Here is a 27462-nt window from a genome sequence, read left to right on the forward strand (position 1 = left end):
TCGTAAGAAGCATTTCAAGGTCCTGGAGTGGCCTAACCAGTCTCCAGATCTCAACCCCATCGAAAATCTTTGGAGGGAGTTGAAAGTCCGTGTTACCCAGCGACAGCCCCAAAACATTACTGCTCTAGAGGAGATCTGCATGGAGGAATGGGCCAAAATACCAGCAACAGTGTGTGAAAACCTTGTGAAGACTTACAAAAAACGTGTGACCTCTGTAATTGCCAACAAAGGGTATATAACAAAGTATTGAGATGAAATTTTGTTATTGACCAAATACTTATTTTCCACCATAATTTGCAAATAAATTCTTTAAAAATCCTACAATGTGATTTTCTGGATTTTTTTTCTCATTTTGTCTCTCATAGTTGAGGTATACCTATGATGAAAAATACAGGCCTCTCTCATCTTTTTAAGTGGAAGAACTTTTGGTGGCTGACTAAATACTTTTTGCCCCACTGTATGCATGTATGTATGTATGTATGTATGTATGTATGTATGTATATGTATATGTATGTATGTATATATATATATATATATATATATATATATATATATATATATATATATATATATATATATATATATATATATATATATATATATATATACACACACATATATATATATACACACACACACACAGTCATGGCCAAAAATATCAGCCCCTTGGTAAATATGATCAAAGGCTGTGAAAATGAATCTGCATTGTTAATCCTTTTGATCTTTTATTTAAAAACCTCACAAAAATCTATCCTTTCATTGGATAAGAATTTAAAATGGAGGGAAATATCATTATGAAATAAATGTTTCTCTCAAATACACGTTAGACACAATTACTGGCACCCCTAGAAATTCCTATGAGTAAACTATCTCCACCATCAGGGCAATAATTAAGAATTTCCAATCAACATAAAATGTTACAAAACTGCCTGGAAGAGGAAGTGTGTCTATATCGTCCTAATGCACGGTGAGAAGGAGAGTTTGAGTGGCTTAAGACTCTCCAAGGACCACAGCTGGAGAATTGCAGAAAATAGTTGAGTCTCGGGTCAGAAAACCTTAAAAAAAAAAAAGGTCAAACAGCACCTACATCACCACATGTTTGGGAGGATTTCAAGAAAAATTCTCCTAGCTCATCCAAAAACAAACTCCAACGTATTCAGTTATCAGACATGACTGGAACTTCAAATGGGACTGGCTTCTATGGTCAGATGAAACAAAAAAAATGAGCTTTTTAGCAGCAAACACTCAAGATGGGTTTGGTGAACACGGGGATAAAAAGTACCCCATGTGTACAATGAAATGTTGTGGGCCTATATTTCTGCTGGAGGTCCTGGACATCTTGTTTAGACACATGGCATCATGGATTCTATCAAATACCAACAGATAAAAAAATCAATAAGTGACTGACTCTGTTAGAAATCTTATAACGGGCCATGTTTGGATCTTCAACCGTACAATAATCCAAACACAAACCTCAAAAACAATGCAAAAATGGTTCACTGGGCACAAAACCAAGCTTCTGCTATGGCCATTCCAGTCCTCTGACCTGAACCCTGTAGAAAATGAGTGGGGTGAACTGAAGAAAAGAAGCACCAACATGGAGCTGGGAATCTAAAGGGTCTGGAGTGATCCTGGATGAAGGAATGGTCTCTGATCTCTTGTCAGGTGTTCTCTAACCTCATCAGGCATTACAGGAGAAATTTTAGAGCTGTTAAACTGGAAAATGGAGGTTTCAAAAAGTATCGTACAAAAGGGTGCCGTTAATTGTGGCCAATGTGTATTAGAGAAAAACATTTATTTCATAATGATATTTCCCCCCATTTTAAATTCTTATTATCCAATGAAAGGTTAGATTTTTGTGAATTTTTTTAATAAAAGATCAAAAGAATTAACAATGCAGATTAATTTTCACAGCCTTCTTTTATCATATTTACCAAGGGTGCTGATATTTTCGCCATGACTGTGTGTGTGTGTGTGTGTGTGTGTGTGTGTATTATATATATATATATATATATATATATATATATATATATATATATTAGGGGTGGCACAGTACACAGATGTCACAGTTCGGTACGTACCTCGGTTCGGGGGTCACGGTTCGATACGATTTCGGTACAACAGGAGAAGAAAAAAAAAGGGTCCCACTTTATATTAGGTGGCCTTAACTACTGTGCACTTACATTTAAATTAATCATTTGGTACAATGCACTTATTGTGTACATACAAATTACATCTGTAATTAATTTCTGTAATTACATTTATAATTACACTGTTGACCCATCCCTTACACCTTAACCCACCCTTAAACCTACCCACACCACCAAACTTGTCCTTAACCTTAACCTTACCCATATCCCACATCCCACCTCAATAGCAGCAAAAGTGTTTTTGAAATACAATATGACCACAATAAGTACATCGTACTTATTTTTTTGATGCAAGTACATAGTAGTCAAGGCCACCTAATATAAAGTGTGACCAAAAAAAGAAATCTACTATGCTCAGTTTCTTTTCATTTATTTTGAACAGACAGTAGTGCAAATTACAATTTTTTTACATGTTATATAAAATCTTGTTTCCATTGTGAGTGTGCACAAATAAAAGCAGACCTTTATACAGTGATTATTAATAAGACAATAAGTGTTTGAAGTCGATTCTACTTGTATAAGGAAACAGTTGAAGTGATAGCGCCGGAGCGCACACACACACTAGCGGGCTTTGTTTTGAAGTGCGCAACTCATGGCATTCACTGTTCTTCTGCTGGCGGTTATCAAACAGTGTTGCATTATTGCGGGCGCCCCCTTCTGGATTGGGGGTGAATAGCCTGTATTCGTCGTAAGGCTTCATGCACCGAACCGAGATGCCCGTACCGTGATGGTTCGAAACCGTGCCACCCCTAGTGTGTGTGTGTGTGTGTGTGTGTGTGTGTGTGTGTGTGTGTGTGTGTGTGTGTCTCATACATATATATATATATATATATATATATATATACACACACATATACACACACACACATACATATATACACATACATGTATACATATACACATATATACATATATACACATACATATATACATATACACACACACACAGTGTTGGGCAAGCTACTTGGAAAATGTAGTGAGCTAAGCTAACAGTTACTCTTCTTTAAATGAAGCTTAACTACACTAAAGCTACAGCCCTGGGGGAAAAAAAAAAAATCTATTGAACCAACATCATACCAAGTCAATGCTCTCTCAGTGATCAATAAAACTGTCAGTCAAGCAGATAGACAGGCATGTTCAGTTTAATTGTTTATTCAATTGTTCCAAACCAATTTGGCAACATAATCAGTATCAAATACAGGGCCGGATTGACCTCAAATTGTGACATAGGCAAAATAAATTTTTGCTGTCGGCCAGAAACCTCCTATTGGTAGTTGGTATTGTGGCTTTATTGTATACAGATACATTTATATAAATGGTAACACTTCACAATAAGGTTCAGTAGTTAACATTAGTTAACTAGTGTAGTTAACATGAACTAAGAATGAACAATACTTCTGCAGCATTTATCTTAATGTTAATTTCAACATTTACAAACGCATTATTAAAATCAAAAGTTGTTTGTTAACATTTGTTAATGCACTGTGAACTAACATGAACTACCAAAGAACGACTGTATTTTCATTAACTAACATTAACAGATTAATAAATACTGTAACAAATGTATTTTAATGAAATCGTATTGTACAGGTGCTGGTCATATAATTAGAATATCATCAAAAAGTTGATTTATTTCACTAATTCCATTCAAAAAGTGAAACTTGTATATTATATTCATTCATTACACACAGACTGATATATTTCAAATGTTTATTTCTTTTAATTTTGATGATTATAACTGACAACTAAGGAAAATCCCAAATTCAGTATCTCAGAAAATTAGAATATTACTTAAGACCAATACAAAGAAAGTATTTTTAGAAATCTTGGCCAACTGAAAAGTATGAGCATGTACAGCACTCAATACTTAGTTGGGGCTCCTTTTGCCTGAATTACTGCAGCAATGCGGCGTGGCATGGAGTCGATCAGTCTGTGGCACTGCTCAGGTGTTATGAGAGCCCAGGTTGCTCTGATAGTGGCCTTCAGCTCATCTGCATTGTTGGGTCTGGTGTCTCTCATCTTCCTCTTAACAATACCCCATAGATTCTCTATGGGGTTCAGGTCAGGCGAGTTTGCTGGCCAATCAAGCACAGTAACACCATGGTCATTGAACCAGCTTTTGGTACCTTTGGCAGTGTGGGCAGGTGCCAAGTCCTGCTGGAAAATGAAATCAGCATCTCCATAAAGCTTGTCAACAGAAGGAAGCATGAAGTGCTCTAAAATGTCCTGGTAGATGGCTGCGTTGACTGTGGACTTCAGAAAACACAGTGGACCAACACCAGCAGATGACATGGCAGCCCAAATCATCACTGACTGTGGAAACTTCACACTGGACTTCAAGCAACATGGATTCTGTGCCTCTCCACTCTTCCTTCAGACTCTGGGACCTTGATTTCCAAATGAAATGTAAAATTTACTTTCATCTGAAAAGAGGACTTTGGACCACGGAGCACCAGTCCAGTTCTTTTTCTCCACAGCCCAGTTAAGATACTTCTGACGTTGTCTCTGGTTCAGAAGTGGCTTAGTAGCCCTTTTCCTGAAGACGTCTGAGCATGGTGACTCTTGATGCACTGACTCCAGCTTCAGTTCTCTCCTTGTGAAGCTCTCCCAAGTGTTTGAATCGGCTTTGCTTGACTGTATTCTCAAGCTTGCGGTCATCCCTGTTGCTTGTGCACCTTTTCCTATCCAAATTCTTCCTTCCAGTCAACTTTGCATTTAATATGCTTTGATACAGCACTCTGTAAACAGCCACACCTTTCAGTAATGACCTTCTGTGACTTACCCTCTTTGTGGAGGGTGTCAATGTTCGTCTTCTGGATCATTGCCAAGTCAAGTCAAGTCAAGTCACCTTTATTTATATAGCGCTTTTACAATGCAGATTGTGTCAAAGCACTTAACAGTATCAAATTGGAGGATAGAGTGTCAGTAATGTATAATGATAAGATTAAACACTCAATTTTCAGTTAAAGGCATTTCATTATTGAATTCAGAGATGTCATTGTCTAGCTCAGTTTAGTTTAAATAGTATCTGTGCAATCAAATCGGCGATAATCGCTAGAAATTAAGTGTCCCCAACTGAGCAAGCCAGAGGCGACAGCGGCAAGGAACCAAAACTCCCTCTGTGACAGAATGGAGAAAAAAAAAACCTTGGGAGAAACCAGACTCAGTCGGGGGGCCAGTTCTCCTCTGACCAGACGAAACCCGCAGTTCAAAAGTTTATATTTCTATTTTAATTTTGTTGCAATTTCTAACAATAGTAGTATTATGTAGTTAGGTATTTTATTATATTTTAGTTATTTTGTTATTTTGGGTGATATATCTGGGGATATATCTCTGGGGGTCATCCGGGCGTCCTGGTCATTGCCAAGTCAGCAGTCTTCCCCATTATTGTGGTTTCAAAGAACAAGAGATACCCAGAATTTATACTGTAGGGATGGTCATTTATTCAAACTCAAATGTAAATATTCTAATAATAATAATAATATCTAATACTTTCATGAGCTGTAAGCTCTAATCATCAAAATTAAAAGAAATAAACATTTGAAATATATCAGTCTGTGTGTAATGAATGAATATAATATACAAGTTTCACTTTTTGAATGGAATTAGTGAAATAAATAAACTTTTTGATGATATTCTAATTATATGACCAGCACCTGTATAGTGTTACCATATAGATGTTTAAGCCTACAGATAGGCTATGTTTATTTGCATCGTTGCATGTGTCATTAAATATTAATATAAACATTTCACCAAAATCAAGTTATTTGACCAGCGAATGTTATTTGTTTTTTTCCTGACGTGTGTCCCATTTTCCCCAGTTTTCTGTCATTATGTGGGTGTTCAGTTTTTTTCTGTTATTTGGCCAAAGTATCATATTATGAAAGATTCAGCGCTTCGCACAAGCTATTTGGCTGTGACTTGACAACAAATGCTAAAGAAACTCTTCTCTGCTTCTCAAAAACAAAAAACAAACAAACAAACAAAAAGCATTAGCCTTTATAAATAGTGTTTTTTGAGTAAAGAAACCTCTGTACTTATTCAATCAACAGTTCTTTATTTACATTCAGACTGCAAAAAAACTGAGATGCTCCAAAATGCACGCCGAACTTCATTGACGAAAGAGGCGGGAGGAATAATGAGGTTTGACTGACAGTTTGAGGAGCCAATGGCCTTATGAGCTTTAGTGGCTGTGGCGTCACTTACTGATCCATGATCAGTGATCCATAGCTGTTATGTTTCTGATTTGAGCTCGAGTTTCAGAATGCTTTCTTTGGAAAATGTAACGTTAGCTTTTGTTGACGATACCGCGCTACTTGATCAAAAAAAGAGCTTAACTACCGAAAAGCTATTTGATTCAGAAAGCAGTGACGCTACCGCAACGCTACTGAGAAATGTAGTTAAACTAGTAGCGTCACTACTTGTAGCGACGCTACTGCCCATCACTGTGTGTGTGTGTGTGTGTGTGTGTGTGTGTGTGTGTGTGTGTGTGTGTGTGTGTATGTTTTAGGCTGCATTTAATGCACACAAACCTTCATTGTTTTCAGCAACGCTCTGGTGGTGTGGGCAGCGGATTACCACCTCAGAAACATGCTCCGATTTCTTATAAATTGCTGTGGCTCTTAGCATGGCACCCTTAGGTGGCTCTCTGCCCACCAGTATATCCACAGGACATGTTTTTGCAAGCTGACAATACAGCTTATTCAGCAGCTGAGAATACTGTGGGAAAAACAGACAGAGGGTTAAGCAGGATGAATTGCCAATATAAGTTTTATATATTTGAAATTCTAGTGATCAGAAATTATGAAATAAATTGGAAATTTTAACAAGAAAAACTTAGAACAACTCGAAACTGAATATTTAAGCACAGAGCAGAGAAAATACCCCTTTTCTTTGCTTTTTCCTCATACTCAATATGTAAAAGATTTAGTCAAATATTCACAAGGTGCCCAACTTTGCGCCTGACAGGGTAATCTTTACAGACTTGATCTTTACAGAAAAGGCGCAAGAATAAAAGCACGAGGTAAGAGAAGGAAGGCTCCTCGACTTTCTTATCAACCATAAAGTCTCACTGAACTGATAAAAGGGAAGACATTTTTTACAGTAGTTGTAAAAAGTTTAGAAACAATCCGATTTTTTAATAAACACTTTTTATAGTGTCCAAACTGTTGCTTAAAAATTAGAAGCACACAATTCCCTAGAATATCATTATATGCTTAAACGTTAAGATTTGTACTCATGCAAATTACTAAAGTAGTCAAATTGTTCATTAGAAGGGGGTGACCCAATACTTTTGGCAATATAGTGTATGTCCCAGATTTGCATTTTTATATTCAATTAATGGTTTATATACACAAAATACTTTATTTTAATATAATTTGGAAAAGATTTGTATGCAATTTGGGTCATTTTGGGCGGTTTATGTTCAATCTTTGTACAATATGAGAAAAAAAAATGCAAAAAATAATAAATTTAGAGCATCTAATTTTAGTTTGGTAATTATTAGTGCTGTCAATCAATTAAAAAATTTAAATTGCGTTAATCACAGTCATGGACTGTGATTATTCATGATTAATCACAAATTTAAAATACTAGGATTTACCTGTAAATGTGTTGAAATAAAGATGCATGACAAACTAGTTTAAGAAAACAGAACCTGTCACACTCCCGCCAGGTACGAGACATAATCCTTATTATTCTTTTATCATTATTCTTTTGTTTTTATTCAGCCATTATCAGCCTTTATACTGGCAATAAAATGTTTACCAAGCCACATCACTTCAATCCTAGTATACATTTACCCAAAAGTATTTCTAAATAAATACATAAAAAATTATCTTGCGACCTTATGTGAAGTATTATGACAAAATGCATTACGAAGAAGAAATGGACCTGTTCTGCAGCTGCATTAGAGCTAATATTAGCATCATGCTTTATAAGACAATTTATGAGATCAATAATACACTTTTACTCAGAACTTACTTCAAACCACCATCGAGAGTTTGTAATAACTTCCTTTTGCGATCACATGTGTAATTTGGTCGTTTACTGTTGTTAAAATATGCTATTTATAGCCTTTTATATCGCTGCACAAATTAGCATTTCAGCATTAACATGTATGCTCTGGCTGAAACTCACATTGTTTGTGATGTTACAACTGCCTCTCCGTTCTTAAGTTGCCAGGTATACATTCCAAGTATAATACACATTAGTAAAAGGATCTATTTTAATTTTTATATGTCTATATACACCTTGGGCGGCCGTGGTACATTATAAAAGTAGCCCAAAAAACCGCAACCCACGGCTCTACAATTTTTCCCGCGACTGTATTTTCAAAATAGCCCACTTGCCACTACCCTGGCAACACTGGTTCGCTGTACCCTCATCACACAATAGGCTTGTTTGAGATGCGCCTCGCCTGAAATGTAGGCGAGAGTAGGCGGCTGCATTGAGGGGAGGAGTGAAATAAGCGCAGTCAAGATGGACAGTTCTGAGCTCTCAAAGTGGAACAGATACCTACGAGATCAAAGGCGGATAACGCGTTATTCTCACTCATATGCTGTGCTGCTGATAAACATGATATAATTTCAGTTCTGCTGCTTTTATATGAATATAAATATGATGAACAAGACACTCAAAGTACTTGCTATTTAATGCCATACGAAAGGCCTATTTATCATCCATTGTTATTTTAATTCAAACATGTATTTTAGATTTTTATAGAAAATATGACAACCACATATCTCACACAGAGATCGCACTGTCATAGTGTTTGGGAATATTCATGCACAATTTAAATGCATAATTTCATGAAATCAGATTTAAAGAATAAAACATTTTAGAGGAGAACGCAGCATCACGGTTGTCTGAACCAATGAGCATTAAGCGGTGTCGTCAGTCAGTCATTTCCCATCATGCTTTCGATCAGCGCAGTCGGTGGAGAGCAACTGCGTGCGACTGCTCAATCCGACACAGCCACCTCGCCGTCGCGAGAGTTTTTTGGGACACGTCAGCTTGACATCAGAGCAAGGTGGAAATAACTCGGACACTTTTCTAACCGGCATGCACCTCGCGATGATCGGTTCTGCGCAGATTTTGCTCATCTCAAACAAGCCTAATGATAGATAACCTTCCACGTTGCGATGACGGGAAGAAGTTGGGGTCAAACCTTATCAAGCGATTAATTTGCGTTAAAAAAAAGTTAACGTTGACGCCCCTAGTAATTATGCATTTATTAGTAATTTAATATATATTTATTAACAACTATTTTAATCTATTTTACGATTCCACTGCCAACCAAAGTAAAATAAACGCTCACCATAGGCAGCATGTTAATTCTAACTCTGCAGTCAAGCACAAACTCCAGATGTAATTTTCTGCTGTAAGAAAGAGGCTTATGATTTCATCTCAGAACCTGAGCCAGCAACCTTCCGCTACTCTAAATTTACCCTTCGCAAAGACCTGCCCTTAGTTACTGTTGCTACGTCCGACAAACCATCCGACAAAGCATGGCACTTTTATGCCACACATCATGTTTCATCATGCAGTGAAAAATACATTACGGAGCAAAGACGACACTGACAACACGCCGAGATACAAGACAGAGCAGGTTACTTTCTGTATTAAACAAAGTCTCAGAGTTCGAATCGTGTCTTTTTTTTTTTTTATAAGAAATTCAAACAACAAATACTGTTTTGTGGCTCTTTAATGTGTCATGATAGATCGCTGTAGCACCTCAGTTCAAGCAGCATGTGAACCGATCATCACTTACTAGTTATAGCACAAAATAAACATGAATATATGAACATCAGAAAATATCTTGTTTCAACTGTGAAAAGATGTCAATACACACTATTTCTCAAGTTCAAGTCCACTGACATTAATCTACTCTCCTGTCTGGTTTGTTTGTCTGACAAAAAATGGCAGATTTGGAATTATGATTGCTCAGATTGCCTGTTAATCAAACTCCCGGCGAAGGGTCAACTGAACAGCCAAGGTTGAGCAAAGTTTAGAAATAACTGGGTCAAAAAAATATTGACTGCAGTTAATGCCATATGCTGAACTTTTCACACATTACTTTAAATAGATTTTTAATGATGTAAGGTCTTTGTGTCATTTGGAGCAACCACTCATCATGTGGTGCAACCAATAATAGCAATAACTGTATTAAATAAAAAATAAATTATCTAATTTCTGTGGCTGAAATATGAATCACTGCTACGGGTGCATCTCAATAAATTAGAATGTCATGGAAAAGTTCATTTATTTCAGTAATTCAACTCAAATTGTGAAACTCGTGTATTAAATAAATTCAATGCACACAGACTGAAGTAGTTTAAGTCTTTGGTTCTTTTAATTGTGATGATTTAGAGTTAAAAGAAATTCAAAGAAATATTCACATACTTTGCTCCTTGTTTTCTTTCTTTTGTACTTTTGTTTTCTAGCCTTTGTGCGTCTCATGAGGCTTAAAACAGCTAAAGACCTACGCGGTGACATTTTTTTTAATAACTAGCAAGACGCATGGAAAGCCGTGTAAACAGGTTGCCTGCTGTTCATCCAATCAGTGACAGTGACACCGCAAAAATGCAAATAAGAAGGGTTTAGGAATGTACAGTGTGAAACGTATGTTAATGAATACCCAGGATTAACAGTTAACCCCAGGTATAGTATGAGCAGTGTGTAATCTGTCAAAGTGACACACGGCCTTCAGATTTTCCCGTCACTGCTAAAAAAATTTTTCACTATCTCTGCATTTAAAAAATGTATTTAGTTACTACTTGTAGTACACTTGAGTGTACTAGTGTATGAAAGATGGGTTCAGGTGTGCTACAAGTGGTAACTGAATACTATCTCTGCATTTAAAAAATGTATTTCGTTACTACTTGTAGTACACTTGAGTGTACTAGTGTATGAAAGATGGGTTCAGGTGTGCTACAAGTGGTAACTAAATACTATCTCTGCATTTAAAAAAATGTATGTTAAAAGTGCTTTTTAATTCATATTCAAGGTGTCTCAAAATAGCACAGTTGAGTACACTTAGATGATCTTAAGTTTATCTTAAAAAGTACTAAAGAATCATTTTTAGTATATCAAGTACAAAATTAGTGCGCGAAAGTAGAGCACTTTAAGTACATTATGGAAGTACACTTGTTTTTCACCTGGGCACTTCTCTCATTTCATAAATCCTTTTACTGTTGATAAGTTTTCAGAGACCTTTTTAACCTTTTTATCATTCTATCATGACTTAGAATCTTCCCCTCCAGACCTTAGTGTGGATGGGTATTTTAATTATTTTAATTAGTTTGTACGGAAATTTTAGATGAGATTGCACCCTTAAAATACAGGAAATCAAAAAAAACAAAAATCACAGCCGTAGATGAATAATGAAATCTGTACTTCAAGGCAAATTTGCAGAAGGGCAAGAGCAAAAATGGAAGAAGAATAGGCAGCAAGTATCGTTAGATAGTTTACGAGAAGCTTTTGGTCTACTGTGGAGGTTGCAAAAGCAAAATATTCCTCAAATAAAATTAAAAAGAACTCAACGAAGCCTAATATTTTATTAAAGTGATAAATAAAGTGATTTTTCCTGCTCCTACTAATTGCCTAGAGGCTACTCAAGTAATGTGTGAGGATTTTTGCAATTGTTTGTAAACAAAGTTAATAACCTTCATTCACAGATAATCCCAGTAACAACGTTTTGTTCCGAGTTAAATTATCAGAGTTAATTTAGTAGTTTTGAACCTATTTCTTTATCTCAGTTGGAGCATATACTGAGGCACACTAGACCGGCTGCACATCTGCCTGATCCTCTTCTTCCTTGGTTGTTGTTAAATTTGTTTGATCATTTATGTGATACTATTCAATCTCTTTTTAATAGCAGTTGCTCGTTTTAAACATGCAATAGTGCAGCCACTTCTTAAGAGACCAAATTTAGATGGTACTGTTTTAAGTAATTACTGTCCTACTACCTTTCTTATCAAAAATTTTAGAAAAGGTTGTTCCATCACAGCCTGCTTCATATTTAGATACGAATACTGTTATAGATATGTTCCAATCAGATTTTAGGTCTCTCCATAGTACAGAATCTGCCCTTCTTAAGGTTTTTAATGATATTTTATTTGCAGTTGATTCTGGAAGGTAGTTATCCTTATTTTACTTAACCTTACAGCGGCATTGATCATGGTATTTTATTGAAACATTTAGATGTTGGTGTTGGAAGGGTACTGCCCTACATTGGTTTAAATCATATTTAAAAAGACAGATCTTTCTCAGTTTGCCTTGGAGATGTGTGTTCTACATCAGCTAAATTACAAAGTGGTGTGAAACAGGGGTCTATACTTGGTCCTATTTTATTTTCATTATATAGGCACCCCTTGGGCTCAATTTTTCGTAAATATAATATGCATCATTTATATGCAGACGATACTCAGTTATACATTCCAACAGATCCAAATGGCTCTCAATTATTTGATGGACTTGTTAAGGGTTTAGGTGAAATTAGAGCCTGGTTGGCAAGCAATTTTCTTCATCTTAATACTAATAAGACTGAGCGTGTTGTCTTTGGACCCTCTTCTGCTTCCAAGGAAATTATAAGTAGGTTGGCTTCTATGAAGATAAGATGTTTCAGATCATGTCAAGGACTTGGGTGTAATAATGGATTCAGCTTTAGTTTTAGATAAACAGGTTATTTTAAAGGCTGCGCTTTCTCAAATCAGAATTATTTCTAAACTGAAATCAATTCTCTCTTTTAAGGACTTGGAGACAGTTATTCATGCTTTTGTAACATCACACATTGATTACTGTAATTCTGCATATATAGGTATTTCACAGGGCCAATTATCTCGTCTTCAATTAGTACAAAATGCTGCTGCCAGAATTTTACTAGCACAAAGGTTGCCTGTCAGATTTAGAATTGAGTTTAAGGTTATATTGATGGTTTTTAAAGCGTTGCATGGTATTGCTCCAAAATATATTGTTGACCTTTTGACTCCTTATCAAAGTACAAGAAACATGAGATCTTCTAGTCAGATGATTCTTCGTGCTCCTAAAACACCTATTTAAAATCATAGGTGACGGTGATGGGGCTTTTTTTAGGGGACACTTAATTTCTAGCGATTATCGTTGATTTGGTTGCACATGTGCTGTATGAACTGGACTGAGCTGGAAGGTGCAGGGCTCTCAAAATTTCAAAATCCCTGGTAGCCCTTCGGGCAGGTACTCTTTTGGTAGCCCGAAAATTAATTTAACTAGCCCAAATGAAATTTATTTTTATTTATTTATTTTTTTTTTAAATATAGAAAATCAGATAGGAGTTTAAAATGTCAAATCAAAAATATCTTCAATACACAAATATCAACAAATATGAAGGAAGGAATTTTATTTCATTATTTACAGGGTATCTGCAGAATTTGTAAAAATATATTTAAGGCAATTTATGACCCATTTTAAGAGCTGCACAAGTAAAATGAACACAGAATGAGCGGGGTTGGACAATGTCTATGGTAACATACAGTTTTGAGCCATAAAATTACATGATTTACAGTTCAGATACAGGTTTTCACAAAAACAAAAATCTTATACAACAGCGTTTCAGGCTATAGACCGTTTTTATGAAAAGGGATCAATCAAGCATATAAATTATTATGTTAATTTAAAACGTATAAATATTACTGTCTTAACTGTTTAGATTTTTAGAAGGCACATCAACTTCTTTCTCATTTACAACTCTATGTGTTTGCTGCGTAAAAACATGAGTTGATATTTGCATTGATCTGACCATAAACAGTAAGAAAGGCTATTTGGAAATGCAGATTCACTCTCTGCCACGAGGTGGCGCTTTAGGAGCGCTGAAATATTGCGGTTTCCCCGGAAACGCTGTACACAAAGCAGCTCCGCGCTCATAAACACTGCTTTATCAGGAATTATAGTTAAAATGAAATTAAAATGCCAACGACACATTTCTGAGGACAGTCGGTTACCTTCAGATACATTCACATAAAGACATCCGCGCCGCGTTTTGACTTGAAATGTGCAGCGCTCATTATTTATTCAATGACATCGTTGCCTTTTGAAGTTTAATCCTGCCGTATCGCGACTCATGTCTTTCCGTCCCCAACTGTAAGACCTCTTGAAATTATAATTAAGACATTTCTTTTACCATTTAACGTATTTAAAACTTTTTATGGCCTTAATTTTGATACAACTTACTTTCAGAGTTTTTAAGGACCCGCGGGAGATCTGTATTTAAGGAGCCCGTCGGGCAGATGTTTAGCGATTTTGCGAGCCCTGGGGCGTCAATGTTCGTCTTCTGGATCGTCTTCCCCATTATTGTGGTTTCAAAGAACAAGAGATACCCAGAATTTATACTGTATGGATGGTCATTTATTGAAACTCAAATGTAAATATTCTAATATTTTGAAATACTGATTTTTGACTTTCATGAGCTGTAAGCTCTAATCATCAAAATTAAAACAAAAAAAAAAACTTTTGAAATGTTTTACTTTACATGCAATGAATCTAAAATATATGAAAGTTTCACTTTTTGAAATAAGTTACAAGAAAAAAATATAACATTATATAACATATAAATAAAAAAAACAACATTCTAATTTATTGAGATGCACCTCTTTGTTGTGCCAGATGAGGCTTTCGCAGCCTGAGTGAGTTTGTGTGTGAGACTCGTGCAGAAATCAAAACAAATGAGCACAACAGCACACACACAAAGTTATAGATGCATACTGCGGTAGTAAAAAAAAAAAAAAAAAAAAAATATATGATTTAGGTATGCAACACTGCACGATCAAAATGTTTCAAGACGATTGCAATGTGATTTTATACAACAGTAGTTCAATAAACAAGAATTTAAAATTAAGTGACTTACATTTTAGACACAATATTGACTGTTTTTCTGTTGAAAATAGTTCCAATCAAAGCCACAGCAGAACTGTTTTGTGTCTCCGAGCAAAACAGTGGATAGAGTGCTGTTCATTCACAATAGCCACCTTCAATTCCTGCCTGCGCGAGAATCGAACCGGCAACCGTCAGGTTACAAGCCTGACTCCCTAACCATTAGGCCACGACTTGTAGTTAGGGATAGGGAGTCGGGCTTGTAACCTGAAGGTTGCCGGTTCGATTCTCGCGCCAGCAGGAATTGAAGGTGGGGATTGTGAATGAACGGCACTCTCTCCACCTTCGATACCATGACTAAGGTGCCCTTGAGCAAGGCACCGAACCCCTAATTGCTCCCCGGCCCACTGCTCCGGGTGTGTGTTCACCGTGTGTGTGTGCATTTGTTCACTACTCACTGCTGTGTGTGTGCACTTGGATGGGTTAAATGCAGAGCACCAATTTCAAGTATGAGTCACCATACTAGACAATACGTCACGACTTAACTTAACACAGCGGATTCTCATTACTGAATGAATCCACGTTTTTGAACAAATCAAATGATTCAGTAACCCATTCATAAAGACAGTGGTCACTTGCCTCGTTTCTGAATGAATCAGCTGTTTCAACAAATCTGTTGAAATGACTCACTCATTCAGACAGTCATATGCCACCACCTACTGGTTTGGTTTCATATTTAAAAGTATCATTGCATTTTTCCCAACATTTCTTATTTGTCTGTTTAAAAAAAGTTAAAACATTAATCTTGTAAAATTCTTCGATAATTATTTCGAAGTTTTGCAGTGTAAATGCATTTATGGCACCTCAGCTTCATCAAACAGTTTGTGTAAATACATCTAATGCCACTTCAGATGCAGCTTTTGTGTTTCCTGCAGTAGAAAGATGGAGTTTGTTTATACTGATTTAATCTGAACGGTAACAGCTCTACAGTTTCTTATCATCTAACTGAATTAATTGAAACAATGTAAGAATTTGATGTGAAAGATGACACATTTAATAAGGTTAGTGAAAAAAATGACAATTTAAGAAACAGTGGGAAATGGCATCTGTTTTATTTAATAGTACAGCAACTCCTTTTCAGTTAATTGTAATTTCTACCTCTTTTCTAGTTACAAAGCACTTTATTTTGAGAGTTGTTAAAGTGAGAGAACTAGGGATGGGCAATATGGGCTTAAAAGTATATCACGATATTTCTGGTATTTTATTGCGATAACGATATCAATGACGATAATTCAGGGAATCCTGTTTCTTTAGAGAAAAGTATTATGTTTCCTATTTTTACTCAGAATAGGGTGTTGTGAGCATTACTGAGTACATGTTTTGACTGTTTAATTCACACTGGAAACTCCACATATGTTTATCTGTGTTCTTCAATCTTGGGTATTTTTTTTATAAGGAAATTATATGTATAATGCAATGCTAATCGACATGGCCTTTATCACTGTATATAATACTATCATTGTGATTACATCATGTAATATGAAACCATGTCTGGTCACAAAAAGAAGTTAATTCAAACACTCAACTATGTTATTAAGTTAATTTGGACAAAAAGCATGTCTATAAATGATATCTTTGTTGGACAACAGGTTTGTAAACAGGCTCATACACATGCAAAACTGTATCACACACATGCTACTGTAGTACATTTATTCAGAACGATTTTTTTGTGTGTGCACAGTACAGCCCTAACCAAACCAGTTCCAGACTGTAGAAGGAGCTCCTCATCAAGGTTATTATAGTTTTTATATTTTTTTTATTCGTTTTATTTTAATATTGTTTTCAAATTTGCTATGAAATTTAGTTTAGTTTTTATTTGTTTCATTAATATTTTTGTTAGTTTTTTTTTTTTTTGTGCGCACATTTTTATTTAGTTTTATATAGTTATAGTTTTCAGTTTTAATTAAAGTATAGTAGAATCAACAGATCACTTCCAGAGTGAAGGCCAAAGAAAGACTTGGCATAATTTAACCTTAGTGAGGCAAACGTATATAGCGACCAAATTATCCCATGCTGAGATTGATAGATGGTAAAAGTAGCCTATACAAATATACACCAAAGGATGCAAGCCATTTTACTAAATAAATTACACAAGTTGCACTTAATGTCATATCTAATGGTGTGTTGAGATATTTAATATGAAAATAAACGTAGCCTAATTTGGTTATGTGTCTTTTTTCTTATTTAACCATAATCGTGATATTGTAACTGTCGTGCCTTGCGCACTTTTCCGTGAACATCCGCGCATAAATCATAACTGGGACTAATGAAATTCAATAATAACGGCAATTGTAGGCCTATTTAAAGGCTCACATTTGAATATGTTATTTTCTTTATTTATGAAGAATTGTAAGCGTGTGTATGATGTGATTTAGCCTTTGCATATTTATTTGTTCAAAAGTTTGGCAGTGATCACAAGATGTTATGGCACGTTTTGTATTGATTACAGAAAGGTGCGTTCTCATTTTTTCTTCTTCTGTTAATTATCATGTTGCGTATCTGTTTTTCTTCAAAACACCAACTTGCCTAATGATGGTTTGATTGCTTGTGTTATATGAGAAAATTAATAAGTTTGCCTACCTGATGTTGTAGATTAATGCGGGTGTGGTTCGGCTCGGGACTCACAGTCTTTATGTCAAACGGTTCTGGTACAGAAATAAATTAGAGTTGCTGTCGGGTGTTCTGTTAAGTACTGCTGGTGCACGTTTACCAAACAGGACCCGTGCAGGACTCTGCTTTAAACCGCTTTGCGTCTCTCCGTCAGAGATGCGCCATTTACATGTATTTCCCTATACCGCCACACAGATCATATATTTTTCAGCCAAGGGGTGAGAACGTAATGATTACGAAAACAATTATTTATTTTTGTTAATTATTATTTTATTTTATTTCAGTTAGTTAATCAATAACTGTTGTTAGTTTAGTTTAGTTTATCAAATATTTTTGACATTTTTATTTTATTTCAGTTTATGAAATTGTGTTTTCATCAATCGTTTTTGTCTTAGTTTTATTTTTCGTTTACGAAAATAACCTTGCTCCTTATTTAGCGATAAACTCCTCAATTTCAAGTCCACCTTCAACAACTATATGTCAACAACTAGACTTTATTGTTATTATCGTGGGAAGACAAATTTTTATCGTGGGGAGAATTTTTAACGGTATATCGCAAACGATAAGATATCGCCCATCCCTAGAGAGAACATCTGTAACTTTGTCCAAACTGGGGGAATTTTAAATTGTGTAGACGAAATACTTCCAAGGCACTCACGGGGTAAGATAAAAAGCCTTTAATGTGCTGGGCTTAAATCATTACAAATAGTTAAAAGTAGATCTACGCGTTTCGACAAAGGCTTCTTCAGGACACGTGATTATAGTTTTTAGAAAGAAAATCAGAATGTGCAAAAATCGGTAATGACAGGTCACACAGAAATTGGAATTGGCCAAGAAAATTGCAATCGGTGCATCTCTATTTAAAATTGTTTGTATTTTTTAACCTTAATAATGAGAATAAATGATCTACAGATCATTTATAATCAGTGGAATATCTATAACTTTCTTGTAACATTTTAGTCATCTTATAATTCCTGCTTATTTTATTGCCTATTCCATAAAATTCTTAAAAAATAATAAAAAAACACCAGGAAAAACATTAACTCAAACATTGTACAAGCAATAGAACTTACATAAAATAGCTTGAAAAACTGAACTTATATATTCCATTACAGTCATTTACAGACAAGAAATAATACAGTTAAAGGGGTGGTTGACTGATTTTTTCTAGGCTTGATTGTGTTTATGGGGTGCAGTCTAACATGTGTTAATGCTTCGTTTTTTAGAAAACGCATTATTTTTCACATAATTTACCTTTATTCTACACCGCTCTGTCCCTTCTCTTATGAACGCTCTGATGATTTCCTGGTTTTATGAAGCCCCTCCCTCAGAAATACGCAATGGGCTCAGATTGGTTTGGTGGTCAAGTGTGTTATTCACTAAACCAGAGGTGTAAAGTATTGGAGTAAATGTAACTAATTACTGTACTTGAGTATCTTTTCAAATACTTTGTAGTTGTACTGAGTATCAAAGATATTAGCAACTTTTACTCTCTACTTCACTACATTTTTGAATGAGTATCTATACTCTTTACTCCACTACATTTGAAATGAGTGTTCCAGTTACACATTACATTTTGCATGGTACCTAGCTTTTCTGCAGAAGTTTATTTCTGCTACAAAAGATGTGATATTGCCAACTACAGAGCAGTGAAAGTACTATAACTTGTGCGTTTTGCCCTTACTCACCCAAAGTTGTCAACAAGGCTACTTTACATGAATGCGAGCGCCTTAGCAATTAGTTGTGAATCACAGGTGTTTTATATATAAGGACATGACTGCAGCTGGCAATGAGGCCGAAACCAGCACATCCAGTGCCTACTGTACATATACACATACATACACACACATATATTTTAAATATGTACATATATACACACACATTTTATATATATATATATATATATATATATATATATATATATATATATATATATATATATATATATATATATATATATATATATATATATACACACATATATAGCCCTAGGGTTTCTTTAGTTCTTTGTGAGTTGTTGAATGTAATGGTTGTCTGTTTGCCCGCTGTTGTGTTCTTTGTTCCCTTTGGTTTTTGGCTTATTATTTGTTCTAGTTTTACCATGAAATACCTGCACATAGATCCTTGTCTCTGCCTGTTTTCCCCAGCTTCTCCACAACGTTACAGTTTTTGACTGGAATGTCTCTTTGACCATTGCATCTTTGAGCCTATATTTAGTATAAGTAAAATACTTAAGTACTGTTAAAATCAGATACTCTAAGACTTTTACTCAAGCTGCTTTGGAATTGGTGACTTGTAACTTGTAGTGGAGTAACTTTCACTGTAATGTATCTGTACTTTTACTCAAGTATGGTTTTCAGGTACACTTTTCACCTCTGCGCTAAACTGCCTAGTGCGCGTTCAGAAACGTTACGTCCCTCAATTCAGAATGTGCTCCGGATGTACTGTAAGCAATGAGGTCGTCAATACTGCTTATCAATTTCAGCCCGATTGAGACCCAGAGAATATTAGTGAAAAGGATCGCGCAGAACCTGTGCAAGCACGGCTCTTACAGGACATTTCAAAATGGTATGTTTCTTTGTTTGTTGTTGTCTCATACTTTTAGATACGCTGCTTTTTGTAAATGCTACTGGGTCTGTTAGCTTCTAATATAAGGTTTTATCCAAATTAAAGCTTCAATACAGGAGAATACATGATTGCGTTGTAGCATTTTTGTAACAATAAGAAGTGTCTGTAAGCAAGTATCGCTCGCTACCACGGCAACCGCGTGCACGTCCATGTTTACCGCTTCTCGTAGATATGTGAAAAATATCTATCTGTCTATGCACATAAAGTGTATTATTGGAACACAGTTCATTGAAGGAGCTGATGAGCTGATGATCTCAATGAGAGAGAGAGAGAGAGAGAGAGAGAGAGAGAGAGAGAGAGAGATGCAGAGTGTGTGCAGAGCAGGGGGACGCGAGGAACAGGATTAAGAACCGCTACTTTAGAACATTGATTTTGAAACTTGTGAATCTATTAAAATCGTTAGAAGACAGAATCGTGATTCATTTATGAATAGATTTTTTTGTGCACCCCTAGTTTTGACAGCATTGCAACAACTCTTCCTCTTCTCTAAAGCAGCACAACTTGGTCTCTCCCCTTTGTTGCATTTTCCCGGGAGTGGGTTTTGTGATGTCACCAGCCCGGTAAGAAGCTCGTTGTGGTCCCTACAAGCCGTAACAGTAGGCATTAAACTGCCATAATGTTAAAAGGCAATCTCTCTGTTTTAGGGATATGCCGGTATCAAATTTTCATGTTGCGATTAATTGCTAAAGTTTTTATCATGGTATACGTTATTATCACGATACTGAAATTTAGTTGCAAAGTGTTGTGAACAGTTTTGTAGCATTTTAAAATGCTGGTTTAATGTACAGTGATGCTAAAGACATGCAGGTGAGCCAAAATATTAACGCAACATGTTTAAACGTTAAGCGTTTTCCTCCCTTTAGAAAACCATAATGTAGAAAGCGCTTATGGATTAATACAGTGATATTTAATGTTCATATTTTGCGCTCATATGTTTTTCCGCACATATTATGATTTATTATAAGTAAGGTGTGTACAGAATGTGATCTTTTATTATCACTGTCTCAGTGCATTAAGCGTGTTCTTATGAGAGGAAAATTGCGTTCACATTTTGAGCTTATATGCTTGTCGCCTCTGGCTTGCTCAGTTGGGGACACTTAATTTCTAGCGATTATCGCCGATTTGATTGCACAGATACTATTTAAACTAAACTGAGCTAGACAATGACATCTCTGAATTCAATAATGAAATGCCTTTAACTGAAAATTGAGTGTTTAATCTTATTATACATTACTGACACTCTATCCTTGATACTGTTAAGTGCTTTGACACAATCTGTATTGTAAAAGCGCTATATAAATAAAGGTGACTTGACTTGACTTATCTGCACATAGTATATACTTTACAATTTTGTCTTTATCACTGTCTTGGTCCATTAAGCCACTTTGAGCATTTTAAAAAGGGTCCTGTTCAAGTTCTGCTAATTCACAAGCCTAGTGAGAGTCATACTTGCAAAGAAAGTAACTTAAGTTAATTATTAAACCAACAAAATCAAATCTTTAAAAAACACACAGAAATGTGATTCTTTTATTGAGTGAGAGGCAGTGGGTTTAATCAGTGACATTAACATATTTACTATTCAGTGTCTTCTCTGCGACCTGCTTCATTTCGTGTTTTTATACATAGAAAAAAGGCGAAAAAACATACTGCATTATCCAGTTCTCTCTCAGAACGATGATCCGAGTTACTATTGCAATTCTCGATGCAGCATGAATGACATACAACGGTGACAATTTTCACAATCACGACAAAAAAAACTCAATAGCGGGAAGGCAGCGCTATCCTGCAAATATGGCGGATAAACAAAGCAGTTTCCCAGAATTCAACGCGGTGTTACGTCACATTCTCATTCTCTATAGAGTGGGGGAACTATGATGTCACTTTGTAGGTGAAAACCCGGAAGCGAGTTAGCGTTTTAGCAGTTCCGGTTCCATCGTCTCAGAGTCAATGGGTTTTTTGAATGGGATTTTGGTCAAATCCCTTAAATAAGGTCCGTGGTTCACACAGGCTCAAGATACTTTAACGTTTTATTCTACGACATAAAACACACCAGTCACACCCCACTCGTGATTTTTTTAAGCCGTTACGTTTCTTAAAAAAGACGGTTGCTAACAAGTTGCTAAATGGGACTACAGGCGCTGTCGGAGACATTCAACGTCATCACGGCGAACAGTTTCTCAATTTAGTATTTTCCAGTTGTAGTATAATTTATAATACAATTAATTTTAGGATAACCAATGAATAGTTTACAGCATTTTATATTGTTGTTCGACAATGTTTTTTTGCTTTGCCCCGAAATGCGACATATCTTCGGAGGGAAGATGCTCGTTTTATCGCTTACTGATGCGGAGACTCTGGGTTCGTCCCACAAGGTAAATTCATATTATGATTACTACATGTAAACACCACATTTACTGGCTTTACGTGGTGAAAGTGAAACTTTAATGATGCATAGTGCTTAAAGCCATATCAAAAATAAATGTGTACGGCCGCATGAAGTTGTTAGAAAGAGATTGTAGAAGCAAGGATACAATAATATTACAATAACAAAATGATAGCTGAAATGTGGTACTTTGTTCACTAAAATAAGTTTAATCTTACCATATCCAAAGACTCGCTCACTGTTATTTAAAAGATTAAATACGCGGGGATACGTTTTTAATTAAAATATTCATATTAATCAAGGATTTATTGATTTTAATGCACCTTATTTCGAAATGTACAGAAATACGTGCTTTAAATGTCCTTTAGTATGATTATTTCATTTATTCACTATACTATTTATTACTAATGTCTCATTTCAGTTTTATTTTGGCTCTAGTTTTGTATTTATTCCAGTTTATATGAAAAGGTTCATGTAGTGTGGATTAAAATTCATATACAGAGTAAATACGTTTCACTAAACATGTTAAAAATAAGTTTGAAACAGTTCTCGAGAGCGCGGTGGTGCTGTAGTTCATTTATAGCCTAAGTTTAGCTTTTCAGTTCTGGCGCTTTTATTTAGGCTTCAAAATTCATCAACGTTATATTATTTTGTGAAGATTATCTTGATGGACAAACTGTGTAAGTTTCATGAACTATGATTGAACACAGAGCTTATTTTTTGCGATAATCCAAAAGCCTATGGAAAAATCCTATTGGCTTTTTGTCGAAGGAACCAGTTTCATGCTAACCGCCGATCCGCATACAAAGTGGCATCATAGTTCCCCCACTCTATTGGGAGCGGTTTCGGACACAGCCAATATCTAGGGCATGTTGTAGTCCAGATTAAAATGTAAAAAACTTTGGAAACACAGCGTTTCCCATACATTGATTTATTTGTGGCGGCCTGCCACAATATCAAAACTGACCGCCACAAATAGATTTTCCAAAAGGCTTTGACTTCGTTGAATGAGCACTGCACGTTTCAAAATCAAAACCTGGTGTGAGTGTTTTTATATCACTGTATTTCTGAACGAATCCGACTGTCTTCAGAAAATTTTGGATATTTTCATTTCATCTTGCATGTAATGCCTGATAAAGCAGCGTTTGTGAGTGGAGCACTACTTTGTATACAGCCGTTACCTGCTGGCAGAGAATGAATTTGCATATATGCCACCACAAATAGAGTCTAAGTCTGTGGGAAACACTGAAACATATAGCCTATTCAGTCTTAATATTTAAGTATTTGGTGCTGTGATGAACACCATAGCGAATACAAAAATCTGAATGGCTGTTTAAATAATTTAAATACGTTTCAGGTACAGAACGTTGCACAGCTGCTTTGTTTACTGGGTTTCCAGGGTAATGGCTGAATTTCTGCTGTTCAGGTGTCATCTGCTGTCAGAGAGTGAATGTGCACTTTCATGTAGAGTGTCTCTCACTCGTTCCGCCATGCACTTCTCATCCGTGCTTGATTACATCTGAATGCACACGTGTCTTTGACGCAGCATACAACGGTGTTGTTCATTGTGACCAGTTGATGGGAAAAGTATTCTTAAAAGGCATTAAAAATTCAGAATAATTTGTAATAAATAATTATTCTCAGTATTTTGAAGTGCCCACGATAACAATATTGCGCATATTCATTACCGTGATATGTCGCATTACTGAATACCTGCACATGTCTACTCCGTTTGCATTGAACTTTCAGCGTCGTAACTTTGCAGATATTGTTTATGCTCAAACAGAAACATTACACACTAACTAGGGGTGGGCGATATGGCAAAAATATCATATCACTAATTTTTTAGAAATATCACGATTTCACGATTCTTTGTCATGTTGGTTTTACTATTTAGTCTGAGCAGTGCAGCCAAAATAATTTCCCTGTTATAAAGACAAATCCTTTCAAGGTACCAAAACATAAAAGAATGGTGGATATTTAGGCCAAAGTGGACGAAGATAAAAATCTTGTCATTATTTATCTTTGTTATTAAAAATAAGAACAAAGATACACATTACAAATACACATAATAAACAAATAAAACAAACAGTGCTTTATTTTCAGGTACTATAGGCATATTTAGCAGGAGCATTCAAGAAATTAAATGAACCAATATAAAAACAAAACACTATATAGATTGATTCCTATTAAAGCAGCTGTATTATTTTTTTTCTGTCAAGAGTAGCGTGTTTTTTTGTTTTAACATTAAAGAATAAAAATTCTGTCATCTGTCTGTCGATTCTGTCATTTATATTTATACCATCATTTACTCACTCAAAATTAGTTTTAAACCTGAAAGAGTTTCTTTCTTCTGCAGAACATAAATGCTATTTTGAAGAATGCGGGTAACCAAACAGTTGCTGGTCCACCGTGACTTCCATAGTATTTTTTTTCCTACTATCAAATTCAATGTGGACCAGCAACTGTTTGGTTACCCACATTCTTCAAAATATCTTATATATTATGTTATAATATTTTATGTTCAGCACAAGAAAGAAATTAATACAGGTTTGGGACAACATGTGAGTGAGTAAATAATGATTTGCAATAAATTTTAGGGTAAACTATCCCTTTAATGACAGTCGGCAGCATGTTTAGTTCTGTCCCTTTAAGACCTGCACACATCTAATATTCAAGCACGCATCCATTTGTCTGAACTGTCTATACATAAACCTTGTGTGTTTTGACAGTATTAGCGCAAAATATAACTTAGTTCAGTAATCAGGCGCTGTTAGACAGGCTTTTTAGTGCACGTGTTTCAGGTGTAGGGGCTCAGAAAAAGTGCACGTCAGACCAGCGCGTGAATGAAACGTTTAACTGGCAAGGCTTTAAAACACACGCAAATAATGTTGCCTACTTTTGTGATTGCGAATAAGTGCAGTGTCCAGTGAGCAGGGCTCGCCTAATTTCAAAATCCCTGGTAGCCCTTCGGGCAGGTACTCTTCAGATTTTGGTAGCCCGAAAATTTATTTAACTAGCCCAAATTAAAAATTTTTTTTTTTTTTTTTTTTTTTTAAATATAGAAAATCAGATAGGAGTTTAAATGTCCATCAAAAATATTTTCAATACACAAATATCAACAAATATGAAGGAAGGAATTTTATTTCACTATTTACAGGGTATCTGCAGAATTTTTTAAAATAAATTTAAGGAAATTTATGACCCATTTTAAGAGCTGCACAAGTAAAATGAACACAGAATGAGCGGGATTGAACAATGTCTATGGTAACATACAGTATTGAGCCATAAAATTACATGATTTACAGTTCAGATACAGATTTTCACAAAAACAAAAATCTTATACAACAGTGTTTCAGGCTATAGACCATTTTTATGAAAAGGGATATATCAAGCATATAAATTATGTTAATTTAAAACGTATAAATATTACTGTCTTAATTGTTTAGATTTTTAGAAGGCACATTAACTTCTTTCTCATTTACAACTATGTGTTTGCTGCCTAAAAACATGAGTTGATATTTGCATTGATCTGACCATAAACAGCAAGAAAGGCTTATTGGAAAAGCAAATTCATTCTCTGCCACGAAGTGGCGCTTTAGGAGCGTTGAAATATTGCGGTTTCCCCGGAAACGCTGTACGCTGTACGTGACGTCGAGGCTAGCGATTTTGCGAGCGCTGTGTGAGAGTAACTCTACCGCTGAGTTAATACTGAATGTATGTGGTGATATACAGTATATTGATACGGAGGCGCCAGAACTGCAACTGAAAGAATGTGCACTGTAGCACGATACTAAGATATTCTCCAAAAGCAGATCGTGGAGACATTTTTATCATCCACGTTCAAAAATCGTCATATCGCACACCCCTAACACTAACTAAACATTAAAAAAAAAGTGAAATCACCATCAACCACCCTTCTAAAGAAAATAAATTGACATTATATTTTCAATAACACTTCACACACACCATATAAATTTCGTTAACAATACTAGATATGTTTGTAAACATATGCAGATATGGGGAAAAGCAGAAATATTTAAAACAGTGTATATTTAAAATATTTTGCTTATCACTCACTGTTGATGTGGCCGACTTCGTAGTGCTGGACTGATTAAAGTGTAACTTGAAGTCGTATTCTCCAGGATAGTCTGTGGTTGAGGGCACTACAGTGGCAGGAGGGGGCAGGCTGTCCACAACTGGGACTACATCATGTACAGGAAAAGCAGCATCAGTGTTCTCCGGCAGATCCAGGTCAAAGCCATCTGTAAAATGGCCATCAGGCAATGCCTGTGGCAGCAAGAGTTTAAATTTAGGTACGGATGCCTGTTTGATGCTTTATTCTGTTCTTTAGTTTTAAATTAGAATTAGTGGCATGATAATAAAATCCATGCAGCAGTTAAGTCAAAACAGCTGTTGTCTGGTAGCAAAAATCCTACATCAATTCAGTCATGTTTAAAAAAATCATCCAGTTTAAAACGCATCAAGAAAGATAAAGCACCACTTACAGCAGTAAGCCAAGCATCACTGTTGGTACGAGGCAGCTCCTTGATCAGCTCACCAAATCCTCTATGGAAGTATAAAAAAAAAAGACATCAAAACACTTATTTAATGGATGGAGATCAATTTCTGAGAACTGGTCTGAGACTAAATACTTTTTGTTAAAAGACATACAAAAAAGTACAAATTAACATTAACAACTGAATGTACAAGCATGATCCATGTTTGTGACTAATGCAATCTTCTGGTGTAGTATGTGTGCTGCTGCTGTACATTTCATTGTAC

The 27462-nt window shown here is 35.6% G+C and overlaps 1 protein-coding gene across 2 annotated transcripts in view; it reads right to left on the minus strand.

The window, feature by feature from the left end:
* The window catches only part of LOC131543330 (cellular tumor antigen p53-like), an 87569-nt gene that overhangs the window by 59000 nt on the left and 1107 nt on the right, over positions 1-27462 (minus strand). For both annotated transcript variants that reach the window (XM_058780565.1, XM_058780564.1), the window contains exons 3-5: positions 27186-27246; positions 26758-26967; positions 6683-6869 (exon numbers count right to left, since the gene is read on the minus strand). In XM_058780565.1, coding sequence (XP_058636548.1) covers positions 6683-6869; positions 26758-26967; positions 27186-27246 — 458 coding nt within the window. The remainder of the gene's footprint in view (positions 1-6682; positions 6870-26757; positions 26968-27185; positions 27247-27462) is intronic.

Source organism: Onychostoma macrolepis, chromosome 07 (assembly GCF_012432095.1).
Source record: "Onychostoma macrolepis isolate SWU-2019 chromosome 07, ASM1243209v1, whole genome shotgun sequence".
In the NCBI taxonomy this organism is placed as follows: Eukaryota; Metazoa; Chordata; class Actinopteri; order Cypriniformes; family Cyprinidae; genus Onychostoma; species Onychostoma macrolepis.